The 15150-nt window shown below is 51.7% G+C and overlaps 1 protein-coding gene across 1 annotated transcript in view; it reads left to right on the top strand.

The window, feature by feature from the left end:
* Gna12 (G protein subunit alpha 12) overlaps positions 1 to 15150 on the top strand; it is a 76204-nt gene extending 61054 nt beyond the window's left edge. The window contains exons 3-4 of the mRNA XM_070033452.1: positions 9379 to 9429; positions 12262 to 15150. Coding sequence (XP_069889553.1) covers positions 9379 to 9429; positions 12262 to 12831 — 621 coding nt within the window. The 3' untranslated portion in view covers positions 12832 to 15150. The remainder of the gene's footprint in view (positions 1 to 9378; positions 9430 to 12261) is intronic.

Raw genomic sequence — 15150 nt, 5'->3', positions numbered from 1 at the left:
AGCCCCCCACATAGCCTGGGTTCCATGTCTGCATCCATGCTGTTCCATTCAGGGCTAGCTCTCAGCGTTCCCCCCCCACAAACACACACACACACACACACACATCCAACACACACATACACACACACACTCAGGGCTAGCTCTCAGCATTCCACACACACACACACACACACACACACACACACACACACACACACACACACACACACACACACACACACACACACACACACACACACACACACACACACACACACACACACACACACACACACACACACACACACACACACACACACACACACACACACGGGCTGAGAAAGCTAGCTGGATGTTACTTCTCATTCAGCTTTCCATTAGGGACAAGAAAGACAGGGAACAAGCCCTAAGCTTGATGGCTGAGGTAGGTTTGAGATCCTACTTGAGTAGCAAAGCGCTTTCTTTCAGCCTTGGAATTTTGCCTGCTCCACAGGTGATCCTGCCGGGCTGTTACCTGTCAAGGTCATCTCCTATGGTGGCATGCCAGGATCTTGGTACATTGTTTTGCTTGTCCAGTGTGTTTTGTATGGTCATTTTTAAGTCTGAAGTTCATTAATGTTTGTGTTTGACTAAGTTTGAGCTGAGCCTTGTGCTGGCTGGGCAGGTGCACCACCCCTGGAGCCCCACCCCCAGCCCCTGATGTCATTTTTAATTTTTCTCCTTCAGAGCAGTCAGGGAGCATGCCAGGTTTTGAGGTAATGGCATGATCCCATAGTAGTAACTAGCAGCACCCAGAAGCACCAAAGCCAGCATCCAGATCTTGTTTTTGATACCTCTCTCTGGGAAATGTTGTGCTCTTTGCAGACCTTGGCCTTGAGCTGGCTTCAGGTCCTGGGCCTGTCTAGTCCACCCACACTTGGCACTCACGGATCAGAGCTCCATCCTCAGCCCAGAGCAGCACCTGTATCAGAACCTTAAGCAGTAAGGTTGGCAGGTGGAGGGGGCTGAGCCTCCACCAAACAATGCCTTGACTCCCTTGGTAAAGAGAGTAATGGCTCCTGAGCTGGGCTGAGCCAGCAAAGCAAAAACACTGAGACTGAGCCAGGTTCCTGCTCAGAGGACATGCTGAGTCTGGCTCCTGATGCTCCTCTCTAGCAAAGGGACAGGTCTCCTCCCCCCCCTCCCCCGCTTTGTGTGTGTGTGTGGAGAAAGGATTCCAAGGAGAGGGAGGAAGGAAGGAGTCTTTTCCTTTTGCATTACATTGGGAGTACTGGGAAGAGGGGTGGCTGAGTTGGTGGTCCTGGGGACGCTGGCCTATGAGCTGCTGTGTCAGCCCGGAGGGCCAGCACCAGGACTCTACAAGGAAGCAGTGTGGCCTCCCTGCCCTGGCATGGCATCCCAGCTGCAGACAGAAGTGGTTCTGAGCAAGCTTCCATTCAGCCTTTGAGGAGGACAAGGCTCTGCCAGCATCAATCGGGAAGTCACCGGGCCTTCCCTTTAGTGCCTCTACCCTGGGCACTTGTGACGCCACATACCCTGCCCCCTTGCAGTCAGTAGCCTGTGTCCCCATCCATGGCCCAGCTGTCTCTGCTGGGACTATCCTCTGGCTCGTAGGAAGTACAGTTGACTTACCTGTAAGTAGAGATTGTGAGTGGAGATGGTAACAAGGCCTTTCACCTCTCAAGCCCTGTGCACTGTGAAAGGCCCAAGTTTGAGCTGAGGAGTTTAGTTGCATTTGACTTTGCTAAGTTCTTTTCTAAGCTTTGGGTTCTTTAGCTCAGAAATGGGGACCGTTATGCTGTGTTTGGATTAAAGCACATAAATATGTCAGTGCATACTTGTTCCCTCTCAGTGCCCAGCAGCTAGGAGCCTTTTTGGTTTTTATTTCCAGTGATACCAGTGCTCACATCAGGGTCCTACTTTGTAGCCCAAGCTAGCCTTGAACTCTCCATCCTATAATTCTGCTTCCTGAGTACTACTGTGCCCAGCTTAGAATTTATAAAAGACAAACTCAAATGTACAGTCAAAAGGGGAGGAAAATGCCATACTACTCCTAGGCATCTACCTTGAACTTCATGAGCCAGGATATGCTAAGGACACCTGCACATCCATGTTTATTGCCACACTATTCACAACAACCAAGATATGGAAGTAGCCCAGATGCCCCACAATAGATGAGTGGATCCAAAAACATGGTACCTATATACAATGGAATGTTACACATACCCATTAGAAGGAATAAAATAATGTCATTTGCAGGGAAATGGATAGAACTAGAACAAATCATGGTAAGTGAGGTAAGCCAAGCTCAGAGAGACAAGCGGCTCATTTTCTCTCTGATAGGTAGAAGTTAGATCTAAAATGTACTGGGATATGAAAAATTATGCAGGATTCTAGATATTCACACACGTGTGGTGAGACCAAAAGAGGATAATTTTAGGAGAGAAACACAAAGGCACAGAGGCCTAAATGCCTCTTCATATTTATCTAAAATAATAGACATAATGAAATGAACTCCAAGATAGGGAAACAAAAGACTTTTTCGTTTTTGATGATTCTATCTTCTTTACCTTATGTATAGTGTATTCACGTGTATTTCTTTGGGAGAGTGGGGGGAGGGGCAGAACTTGAGGGGAAAAGGGTAAAAAAAGTGCAGCCTTGGAGCTCACTGGCCATTGATGGATGGAGACAGGAGGGAAGGAATGGAAGAAAATGAGGGTACAGAAAACACTGTTCAAAGGAAATATGATCATTGAATTGTAATCCCTCTGTACATCACTTCCATAATAATAAAGAAATTCTTTAAAAAGTGACAGAGGCAGGGTCTGGTCAAAGGATATTGTGTGCCTATATAGATGTGACAGAATGAAACCCTCTTCTGCAGTCAGCTGATGGGGGGAGGGGGGGGAGGAGAAGGAGCCAGTAACTAGGAAGCTACACGTGTAATTCCAGCTCACTCAAGAAGCAGAGGGACACAAAAGTTAGACTCCCTCCCCAAAACAAAAGGGCTAGTGTACAACTCAAGTAGTAGAGTGCTTGTATCCTCAGTACCAGGTCAGAAAAGGAAAACAAGAAATAGAAGAGATGGCAGCGAGCAGGGGCTGGTGGAGGCCCAGCCCCAGGAGGGAGGGAGGCGGGCCTGGCCTCTTCCTGCTTTCTCTTTCCCATCGACACATAACTGTTTCCTCCTGGTTTTGCTGTCCTGCCCTGCCGGCTGGCTCTGGTGATGATAGCTATCACTAGAGTGCCAGTCCCTCTCTCATCCGGCACACAGCTCTGTGGGTTGGGGTGGCACTCCACTCGGATAAATGGAACTGAGGCCCAGTAAGCTGGTCCTCATCCACAGCCAAGCAGCAGCACAGGGGCAGTTTCTTTCCTAAAAAGGGTCATGGTCTCTGGGGGTGGCACCAGTAGACAGGACTATAGACAGGACAGAGCGGCTGCAGGGGACATCCAGGCAGGGGCACCCCATCCCAGTGAGCCCTGAGCCAAGCTATGGTAAGGATTGGCATCTGAAGAGTGAAGCCAGAAGGCAAAGTCTGGGGCCTGGGCAGGGTGGAGTGTGGCCAGGTCCCCAGAGGACAGATTAGGAGTGGAAAAGGGAAAGTTAGGCCCTGTGGAGAAGGAGGGAGGACTCAGCACTAGGGGCTAGGAGGTCTTCCCAGGACAGTAACAGGTCTGTCGGGGGTGACCATGCTGCTGCTCACTGATCTGACACTGTGATGTTCTTCCGGTGTCCTTGGGCTGGAGAATGCTGGGCGAGGAGGGAGGGAGGGGCCAGCGCTGGCTGGGAGGAGGTGCTGTGCTGTTTTCATTCATCCCAGGCAGCATCAGCCACCTGCTTGTCTTCCCTCCCAGTGTGGCACCAGTGCTGCCAACACCCGTGCTTAGACCAGCTCGGGGCTCTGCAGACACAGGGCTATGGTCCCCAAAGAAGCCACAGAATTAGCCTGAGCACTTCCTTGTGGCACGGGGCCCTCCCTGCTATGCCGGTGGCATCCACGTGGCCTGTGATCCCAGCACTGCAGAGCTCAGGCAGGAGGTTGAGCATTCAAGGCCAGCCTGTCTGGAAAAAAAAACAAAAAACAGAAAATGACCTCTGTCCTACTTGGAAATCCTGAATGATCTATAACTCACTGTCTCCAGCAGGAGCCATGAGTAACGGAAGGAGTGGCAGACAACAGGCAGCCACGCACCTCCTCCTCTGCTTCGCTCCCTGCTATATCCCAGCTTTCCCCACCAAAAGCATAGGCTTCCATTGCCCACCTTCCCCGGATTTGCCAGGTGCTTTTCTACTTTTAACATGCATTTGTAAGGCTGGGAAGGTGGCTCAGTGATAGAGTGCTTGCCTTGCATGCAGGAGGCCCTGGGTTCGATTCCTCAGCACCATATAAGCAGAAAAAGCCGGAATCGGCGCTGTGGCTCAAGTGGTAGAGCACTAGCCTTGAGCTGAAGAGCTGAGGGACAGTGCCCAGACCCAGAGTTCAGGCCCTACGACTGGACCCAAAAAAAAAAGTGTTTGTAGTCATGTGACAAAAGCTACCCTGGCTTCTGCCCCGCACTGTGAGGGGAGCCAGGCTGAAGTTTGTTGTTGTTTTAGCACTAGAGCTAATCTCAAGGCTTCCACACTTCCTAAACTAGTGCCCTACCACTTGAGCCACACCCTCAGCCCAGCTTTTTACTGGTTCACTGGAGATGGAGCCTCACAGACTTTTCTGCCAAGCCTGGCCTCAAAACAGCAATCCTCCAGATCTCAGCCTCCTGAGTAGCTGACATTACATTTATGAGCCCTCACTGCCCAGCTAGAACCCAGGCTTTTGAAAGAACCTCCTGGCCCCTGGGCTTTGGGAGAAAGGCTGGGACTTGAGTGGAGGGGGTACCTGGCCATAGGATTGCATCTAAATGCCCTCCCCTGTGTTCTGCTTACATGCTCTCTTTGTCTCTTTTGGTGTCTGTCTGTCTGTCTGTCTGTCTGTCTCTCTCTCTCTCTGTCTCTGTCTCTGTCTCTCTCTCTCTCTCTCCCCTCCCCATTCTAGGATTTGAGTTCAGAGCCCTGTGCTTAAGAGTCATGCATTCTGTCACTAGAGCTACAACTCCTACCCTTTGGTTCTAGTGAGTTTTCATGTAATGCTTTGTCCCTGAGCTGGCCTTGAACCACAGTCCTCCCCAGGCCTCCTGAACAGCCGGGGTCACAGGTGCACACTACCAGACCCAGCTTGTTGTCTGAGGTGTTCTCAACTTTTTGTCCAGACTGTGGCCTTAAACCTTGATTCTGTCTCTGCCTCTCATTAGCCGGGATCATAGGCATGAGCCACCATACCTAACCATCACTTGCTTTTAAAGAAAACGATTGTGAACTGTGAACATTTGCCATATCCTGTACAATTACAGAAGACAGGCTGAGACTGTGAACTCTCATGTCAACCCCACAGCTTGGTTGAAGAGCACTTGGGTCTCACACTGCTGGGCCCACCGTGGCTTCACGCGCCATGAAATACTGTTCCCTCCCTGTCACCTGGGTGTCTAAGCAGTCAAGCGAGGAGCCCATTGCTTCCACATCTTGGCCTTCATCGTCCTTCGCAAGGTTTGTGACGGCCAGGAAGCGATGCCACAGGCACTGGGAACAGCGTCTACCCCAAGGAAGCTCGTGTTCATCCAGGTCTTGTAACTGACATCCAGTTACTTCTGCTCCACTTCACAGAAGTGAAGCCTGTTGGCGTCTGCCAGTGGTTATGACCAGGGTTACAACCCCTCGTGCTCCCTCTCCATGACATTCTCCTAGAAGGATGGGCTGAAGTCGGGCTCTGAGGACTGCTGCATTATGGGCCACATGCACAACCTCTCTGAGGAGGATGTGGATAAATCCAAAGCGCGGGCACTGGGGATGGGAATGCAGATGGCTTGATGGCCCCTGTGCTGTACAGAATTACCCTATGACTCACCATCCCACTCAGTGTGCACCCAGAGGAACTGGTAACATATGCAGACTTGCTGCACCCGGCTGTCCACAGCACTCCACAGGTGCCCAGGGGGCCTCTTCATACATAGGGGCTGGTTAGAAGAAAAGTGCTGGGAGGGGTCCAGACCTGGGTGAGCCTTGAAAACACTGTGCTCAGTGAAAGTGCCACCAGCCCAGGGTGGACATGTGGCCACTGGGGCTGGTGACAGGTGCTGCCAGAAAGGGCTCACCAAAGGACAGTCATTGTTGTGAACGGCCTGGTGACGAGGCCCTGCCACCTGTCACCATGGTCTTCATCTGCCTGTGCCTGGCACAGGTGCACAGCCCTCCATGAACCTGCTGTCCTTGAGACTGCGCCTTTACCACTCCCAGTCCCCAAGCTAGCTCAGCAGCTGGTGAGGGCGGTGGGCCGAGGCCACTGGGAGCCCAGCTGCCTATAGCCGCCCAAGCTGATTTACTGTTTATGACTGATTTCTTTTCCAAAACAACAGGAGTAATCAAAAGTCTGTTTCAGCTGGGCGCTAGTGGCTCACATCTGTAATACTAGCAGAGTCTAGGTCCAGAGAATCATGGTTTGAGCCATTCAGGGCAGAAAAGTCAGAAAGACTCCATTTACAATTAAGAAAAAAAAGCAAGTGCTGGAGTTGTGGTTCATGGTGTAAAGCACCAGCCATGAGCCAGAAAGTCAAATGAAAACATGAGACTCTGATACCAGCAAAAAGGAAAGGAAACAATTTTTTTGGACACAGGGACACAGCTGTGTTAGGCTCTGTCACAGTGTAACCATCCAGACAGGACTCAGATTGATTTAGCACATGGGGTGTTTTTCCTTTTTACCAGGAACCTTTCATTCATGTTAACATCCCCATGTCTGCCAGAGACACAACACAGTCTTCCCAGTGCTGAGACTGTTGGGATTTAAATTCAAGTTTGCTAAGCAGATGCTCCACCCCTTGAGACTCACCCCCAGCCTTTTTAGCTTTAGTTACTTTTCAGGTGGGTGTCACTTTCTGTCCAGGCTGGCTTGGATCATAATCTTCCTGTTAATACTTCCCACCATAACTGGCATGATAGGCACATGCTACCATACCCTGCTTTTTCTGTTGAGATGAGGTCTCACAAACATCCCCCTGGCCAATAACCATCTCAACCTCCCTAGTTGTGTGTTAACAGTAGTGATCCACCACACCCAGCCATAAATGTGGTCTGTGTGTGTGTGTGTGTTTGCACGCACGCACGCATGCAGGAGTGCAGGGCTTGGGTGCTCTCCCAGAGCTTTTTTTGCTCCATTTGCTCCAAGCTAGCACTCTACCACTTGCTACCACTGTCCACTTCTGGATTTTATTATTATTATTATTATTATTATTATTATTATTATTATTGGAAATAAAGAATCTCACACTTTACTGCATGAGCTGGCTTTGAACTGCTCTCCTCAGATCTTAGCCTCCTCTGAATAGCTGGGATTACAGGCATGAGCCATTGGTACCCTGCTAAACCTGGCCTTTTTAACAAGTCTGGATTAAATGAATGCCCCACCACCTCAGGCAGTAGAAGCATCATCATTCATTCTCTGGTCATGAACTTCTCAGCTCTGCCCCAGCCCCAGGGAACCCAAAGCTGGGCCTCAGAGCCTGGGACATGCCTCAGCAACATTGTCTGTGCTCTGTCTACCCTGTCCTCCAGCCCCTCTGCGGAGCCCTGTGGCTCAGGTGAGGCTTCTCTGATGTGAAGCGGGATTTTCTTCCTTCCGTCCTGTGCATCCTGGCTGGGAGGAGTTGAGGCCACCAGCCATGCCAAATGGCGTAGGATGGCAAATAATTTGCATGCACCCAAAAAAGTAAAGCCTCCAGCCAGCTACCGGTAGCTCACGCCTGTAATCCTAGCTTCTCAGGAGGCTGAGATCTGAGGATCGAGGTGCAAAGCCAGCCCAGGCAGGAAAAGTATGAAACTCTGATCTCCAATAAACCACAGAAAACCGGAAGTGGCACTGTGGCTCAAGTGGTAGAGTGCTAGCCTTGAGCTGAAGAGCTGAGGGACAGTGCCCAGGCCCAGAGTTCAAGCCCCATGACCAATAAAAAACAAAAAGAAGTAAAGCCTCCACCAGTGAGGGATGAACCACTCTGGAGGAGTATACAGTTCCCCTTCTGGTATCCTGAGGCTTTCCCATTCCCTGTGACCAGCCGCCTCAGGGAGTATGTGTCAGGGACCATGTCTGGACTCTTCAGAGCTCTGCGGATGCCTTCTGGGGCCTGGGTGAGAGGCAGGAGGTAGACAAGGACAGCAAAGTGGGGCTTGCAAAGTCAGGTGTGCTGTGGGCCACCCAGAGCACCTCACCGCCCAGCTGCTTCCTGTCTGTGCCTGGAGAGGGGTGGGTGCAGCAGAGCAGGGTGACGGGTGCAGCGAGAGGCCAGGCTCAGCTGTCTCAGCATCCAGACCTCCTGGCATGGAAGGGTGGCATCTACAGCCAGCTGGCTTGCATGAAGCCCGTTGCCCAGAAGTGAGGGTTTCCCCGACACCACCCCCCAGCCCAGTGCCTCTGCCATCTCAAGTCAGACTCCAGAGCAGACTTCACACACCATGAAGAGGCTTGTATTCATCATCAGTGCCTGAACGGGGCTTTGTGTCCCATGCCGTAAACCAAGACCATGGCTTCCATTCTGCCCTGAAGCTCTTCTCTGGGCCTCCCAGAACAGAGAGACACCAAGTTGGGGCTGCTGGCTGCTGCCTTCCCTCATCATTTCCTTAGGAAGTCATAGGCTGTAATCTGGCCAAAAACCTAGTGTTGCCAGACGTGGCTCACACCTGTGATTCCCGCTGCTCAGGCAGCAGAGCAGGAGAGTCAGAATTCAAGGCCAGCCCAGGCAGCAAGTTGATGAGACCCCCATCCCAGCCAGTAGCTGGGTATAGTGGTATGCATCTGACATCCCCGCCACGCAGGAAGCATAACTAGGAGAATCATATGATCCAGGCTGGACAGTGAGAAGGGATAGGGCATAGCTCAAGTTCTGGAATACTTGCCTGGAAAACACAAAGCTCTGAGTTCAAACCCCATTACTGTCAAAAATGATGCATCCACTGGGCATTGGTGGCTCACACCTATAATCCTAGCTATTCAGGAAGCTGAGATCTAAGGATCAAAGTTCAAAGCCAGCCCAGGCAGAAAAGTCCCTGAGACTTTTATCTCCCATAAACTATTCAGAAAAAATTGGAGTGGAGCTGTGGCTCAAGTGGTAGAGTGCTAGCCTTAAGCAAAAGGATCTCAGGGACAGTCCCCAGGCCCTGAGTTCAAGCCCCGGGACCAGCAAAAAAAAAAAAAAAAAAAAAAAGACCTGTCTACTCCGTACTTTTCACCCTGCTTTCCAGTTTGCATTCACACTGCTGTTCTTACTTCATTTTCTTCTTTCTATGAAGACTGAGTTCTAAATGTCTTCTCACAGGGTGAGTCTGTGAAGTACTTCCTGGACAACTTGGACCGGATTGGCCAACTGGTGAGTAAGACCCGCCCCCACTCTCAGCCTTCAGAGACGGGAAGTTGTGGTGTTGGGCCCCTGCTACACACATGCTCCACCGGGTCCCATCACATCACTGTGAGCGTCCTGTTCTGTCGGGTGTCTGCCGGGGTCTGGATTCCATTGTGAGCATGGGGAAGACATGCCACCATGAAGGCATGGAGGTGTTCTGTAGTCAGAGGAGGATTTCCTGCAATTGTTCCTGTGGAAATTCAAGCCTGTACAAAAGGACACCCCACATACAGCAGTGACTACCCACACCCTCACCCAGGAACACAACCCTCACCACAGCCTCTAATCAACCATATTTTAACAGCCAAGCATGGTGGCACATGCCTATCATCCCAGCTCATGGGAGGCTGAGGCAAGAAAATGGAGGGTGTGAGGCCAACATGGACTACATAGCAAGATCCTGTCTTAAAAAAACAAAAGTAGCCAGGCACTGGTGGCGTACACCTGTAATCCTAGCTACTCAGGAGGCTGAGATCTAAGGATTGTGGTTCAAAGCCAGCCCAGGAAAGAAAGTCCATGAGACCCTAATGTTTAATTCCAGAAAACTGGAAGTAACACTGTGGTTCAAGTGGTAGATCTGAAGGGCTCAGGGATTGTGGTTCAAAGCCAGCCCAGGAAAGAAAGTCCATGAGACCCTAATGTTTAATTCCAGAAAACTGGAAGTAACACTGTGGTTCAAGTGGTAGATCTGAAGGGCTCAGGGACAGTGCCCAGGCCCAGAATTCAAGACCCACAACTGACCAAAAGAAAAAAGAGTAACAACAAAAATAGCCATCGTTTAGTGTGGATCTTTGGAAGATAAGACTCTGAAGATCACAACCAGAATACCTGTGTGTTCTTGAGAAATTTGCCACTGTGCCTTAGTGACAAGCATGTTCATTTGCTTGTAAGAGTTTACTTGATGGCCTCATTTTTTCTTTTTCTTTTTCTTTTTTTTTTTTTTTGCCAGTCCTGGGGCTTGAACTCAGAGCCTGAGCACTGCCCTGAGCCTATTTTTGCTCAGGCTAGCGCTTTACCACTTGAGCCACAGTGCAGCTTCTGGCTTTTTCTGTTTATGTGGTACTGAGGAATCGAACCCAGAGCTTCGTGCATCAAGGCAAGCACTCTAGCACTAAGCCACCTTTCCAGCCCTCATATTTTCTTTTCTCCTTTTTTTTGGTCGGTCATGGGGCTTGAACTCTGGGCCTGGTTACTGTCCCTCAGCTCTTCAGCTCAAGGCTAGTGTTCTGCCACTTGAGCCACAGCACCACTTCCAGTTTTCTGGTGGTTTATTGGAGATAAGAGTCTCATGAACTTTCCTGCCTGGGCTGGCTTTGAACTTCGATCCTCAGATCTCAGCCTCCTGGGTATCTAGGATTACAGGCTTATGCCACCGGCACCTAGCCCTCATATTTTCTTGTTGACTTTAAAAAAAAACAAACCAGTAACAGTGATCAAGTGGCAGAGGCCTACCTAGCAGTGTTCAAACCCCAGTATCACATCTGTAATCCTAGCTACTCAGAAGGCTGAGATCTGAGGATCAGGGTTCAAAGCCAGCCTGGGAAGGAAAGTCCGTGAGACTCCTATCTCCAATTAACCACCAGAAAACCAGAAGTGGCACTGTAGCTCAAGTGATAGAACACTAGCCTGGAGATAAGAGCTCAGGGGAAGCACCCAGGCCCAGGGTTCAAGCCCCATGACCAACAACAACAAAAAAAAGTACTAAGAATTTATATCAATATCCTAATAAGGTCCAAAAGCTGCAGTTGGTCCATGTCACTTAAACTGCTTTGAATTTGTGAGTTTCTCCTGTCTTTTTCCTTCTCCTCATTGATGGACTGAAGTAACTAAGCCTTTATGCTATCAGGTGTCATAGTCTAGACCTGGCTGTTAATGTGGTGGAGATGTCCCTCAGGCTCCAGCCCATTAGGCCACATCCCCTCCCCCCTCTCCGTCCCCCTGGTGTTTGGCTGGATTGCTGTGGGAGGTTCTGTTGAGTGCTGGCATCAGTGGTGACTTTGCAGAGCCTGACCACAGTGGCTGGAGAGCTGGGATTACTTTGTGTCGTGGAAGCCTCTGAGAGTTCCCCAAGTGCCGGGACCTGGCTCAGTCATTAGCACACAGGAGGCCCTAGTTCCATTCCCAGCATCAAAAGAAAAAAGTATTTCATCTGGGCACCCATGGCTCACACCTGTATTCCTACTTAGGAGGCTGAGATCTGAGGATCACAGTTCAAAGCCAGCCCAGGCAGGAAAGTCTGTGAGACTTATCTCCAATTAACCACCAGAAAACTGGAAGTGACACTGTGGCGCAAGTGGTAGAGTACTTACTTTGAGCTGAAGAGCTAAGGGACAGCCCCCAGGCCCAGAGTTCAAGCCCTATGACCAACAACAACAACAAAATAAAAAAGTATTCCAATACCAACATACTAAATATTTCATATTAGGTTTAAATAGCATTGCAAACCCTAAGTTAGCTTCGTATGAGGTAAGGTAAGGCCCTGGAAGTTAGAACATTTTCTATAGAGTAGCAAGCAGGAGGGCAAATTTCCTCTGCAGAAGAGAAATGGTGAGAGTTCACATGGAGACCGACAGCAGGGACCCTGGTCCCCCGTGGCCCAGCCATGGGAACAGGGAACTCAGTGTTCCTGTTTGCGTCATGGTAAAGGCATAGTTCTATAAGCAAAGTTTGCTTTGGATATTTGGCTCAAGTTCCTGGAAGAGTTGAACCAAACCTTTTCTCACCTTTCCCTCTGCCCTGGCCTCTGCCCTCTGCCCCTTCCATCTCCCTGCCCTTCCTCCCTCACCCTGTGTTTTCCAGAACTACTTCCCCAGTAAGCAGGACATCCTGCTGGCCCGGAAGGCCACCAAGGGCATCGTGGAGCATGACTTCGTCATTAAGAAGATCCCCTTCAAGATGGTGGACGTGGGTGGGCAGCGGTCCCAGCGCCAGAAGTGGTTCCAGTGTTTTGACGGCATCACCTCCATCCTGTTCATGGTGTCGTCCAGTGAGTTTGACCAGGTGCTTATGGAGGACCGGCGCACCAACCGCCTGGTGGAGTCCATGAACATCTTTGAGACCATCGTGAACAACAAGCTGTTCTTCAACGTCTCCATCATCCTCTTCCTCAACAAGATGGACCTGCTGGTGGAGAAGGTGCGGAGCGTGAGCATCCAGAAGCACTTCCCCGACTTCCAGGGTGACCCGCACCGGCTGGAGGACGTGCAGCGCTTCCTGGTCCAGTGCTTCGACCGGAAACGGCGCAACCGCAGCAAGCCGCTCTTCCACCACTTCACCACTGCCATCGACACGGAGAACATCCGCTTCGTCTTCCACGCTGTGAAGGACACCATCCTGCAGGAGAACCTGAAGGACATCATGCTGCAGTGAGACGGGGCGGGAGCCGTGCTGCCCGCGCGGCCTCACCCCGCGCCCCGGCCGTGCCGGAGAGCCAGGGGCAGCAGGACCCGGCAACTGTCGTGTCACGTGAGCTACTGAATCTGGGGCCCGGCAAAACTACTGAAACTCCAGCCTGTAGCACCTGGTAACAGCTAGCTTGCTTCTCACAGGCACCTGCTCCCTTCCTGACACCGTGTCATCAGGGCAGGGGCGCGCACACGCTCTAGTGACAGAGTGCGCGCACACCCCTTGGCCTGGCACACCAACCCCGAAGCGCCGCCTCGACAGCTTGAGAGGAACCCGGGCTGCTCAGCCCAGTGCCCGCGCCGCCCTCCAGAGTGAGCGTGCCGTGCTGCCTTTCACTTCACACCAGTGCCCGAGGGGCCCTACCGGCCCCACTCCCCGCTGTGGGCGACAGGGTAGGGGTCCTGCACCTGCCTTGTCCGCCTCACCAGCATGCCCAGTGACACCAGCATGCCCAGTGACACCAGCATGCCCAGTGACACCAGCATGCCCAGTGACACCAGCATGCCCAGTGACACCAGCATGCCCAGTGACACCAGCATGCCCAGTGACACCAGCATGCCCAGTGACACCAGCACGCCCAGTGACACCAGCATGCCCAGTGACACCAGCATGCCCAGTGACACCAGCACGCCCAGTGACACCAGGGACAGGGTGGCTGCTGGCTGCAGCTGTCAGTCTGTCCCCATGCCTACTGCCATGGTGCTTTTCCTCCTCGATCCTTCTCCCCCAGTGGCAAAGCTGAAAACCCAAGTGGCCTTACAGATGCCCCTCGACCTCATTGGGGAAAAACAGGGGCTAGAGTAGCTGGCACAGGCACCCCCAAACTCCTCATGCCACAGCTGCCCAGGGAGTCCCTGGCAGCTGGCCTTTCAAGTGGCCAAAAAGCCCAGAGAAATCCCAGTATCTGCACACTGTCCCCCCCCACCAACGCCTTACACAGCTGCTCCCCAATTTCCTAAGCCTGACTGCGGTCGACTGCCCCACCCCCGTGGCACACCCAGGGCGAGGGAGCGCCATCAGGCCCCTGCTCAGAGTGAGGCTGTGCCTGGCTAAGCTCAGCTTGCGTCTATGCCCACCAGCCCAGAGGGCACACAGGTGCCACACTGCATTCCATAGAAGCCTGGTGCAGGGCCTAGCTCTTTCCCCAGTGACTCCACACCGCAAAGCACAGTGTGGGTGGCTTCCCCAGGCTGTGCCGGCCATACTGCACCTAACCCACCTGACCCCAGCAAGCAGGCAAACGTGAATCCGTGGCAGTTGCTAAATGTGGTGGCGGGCTCTGAGCAGGCCTGGTGGCCACGCCGCATACTAGGAAACAGTGGAGCATCCTGCTTGAGGCCCGCGCGCGCGCGGATCTGTGTGATTTCACTCCTCTCTGGCTGCTTCTGGTTTCCTCTAGCTGTTACAAGTGCAAGGGATGTGGCTAGGCCCAGGTTCAGAGGACGTAAGTTGCCCAGGGTTCTTGGAGGGGGTGCACGGGGATGGACAGAGCCTGGCCCACAGTGTAGGTTCCTCGCCCAGTGTCTGTTAGGGTGAAGAACATGAGCCCAGTTATTCCTCCACCTTGAGGGCAGGCCTGCCTGGCTCTGTTGGAGGTTGCTGGAAGGACGTGGGGGCTGTCCATGCCAGGGAGCGAGAGCCCTGGCTCTCTGGCAGTCTCTCGAACCCAGATGCTCCTGAGGGTGCTGCACAGCTACCGCTTAGCAGATGGTAGGTGAACGGTGAGGCCCGTCCTGAGCTCAGCCTCTGGACACAGCCCCAACAGCTGGGCCTGCGTGGCCCCTGTCCCATGTCCTGAGACACACCCAACCCTGAACTCAGAAGCATTGTCCGTGCAGAAGGGAACTGTCACCACCTAGGCCAACACCCTTTACAGCTCGCCCCACATAGATCGTAGCCCTTTCTCCTCAGCCTTAGGCTTTTGTATTTTTATTTTATTTCACTGTTACTCTGTTGTTGTTGTTTTTTATTGTGATGTTGGAGAAGCGGGGTGGGGGGGTGCCTCTATTGCAAAAAGTGTAACAATAAACTTCCTCGAAATAAGACCTCTTCCTCATCCTTACACTCTTTCAAACTGAGAACTGCATGGAGGTTTGTTACGGAACTAGACTTTTAACTCCTCTGTTTGTAGAGAAATTATTTCAAAGATTTTGCGTCCTAGCTCTGTAATATAATTTATAGAGATCTCTAGAGTTCCTATTCCTGTAACTTTCCTACTTCTTTGATAAAAGAAAAATGAGTCAGGTTGTTTTAACTCCAAGTTCAAAATAATAATAATATTCA

Source organism: Dipodomys merriami, unplaced genomic scaffold, assembly GCF_024711535.1.
Source record: "Dipodomys merriami isolate MVZ:Mamm:240054 unplaced genomic scaffold, mDipMer1.0.p SCAF_22, whole genome shotgun sequence".
In the NCBI taxonomy this organism is placed as follows: Eukaryota; Metazoa; Chordata; class Mammalia; order Rodentia; family Heteromyidae; genus Dipodomys; species Dipodomys merriami.
Note: the sequence above shows the minus strand (reverse complement) of the source record. Positions and strands in the feature narration are given on the sequence as shown.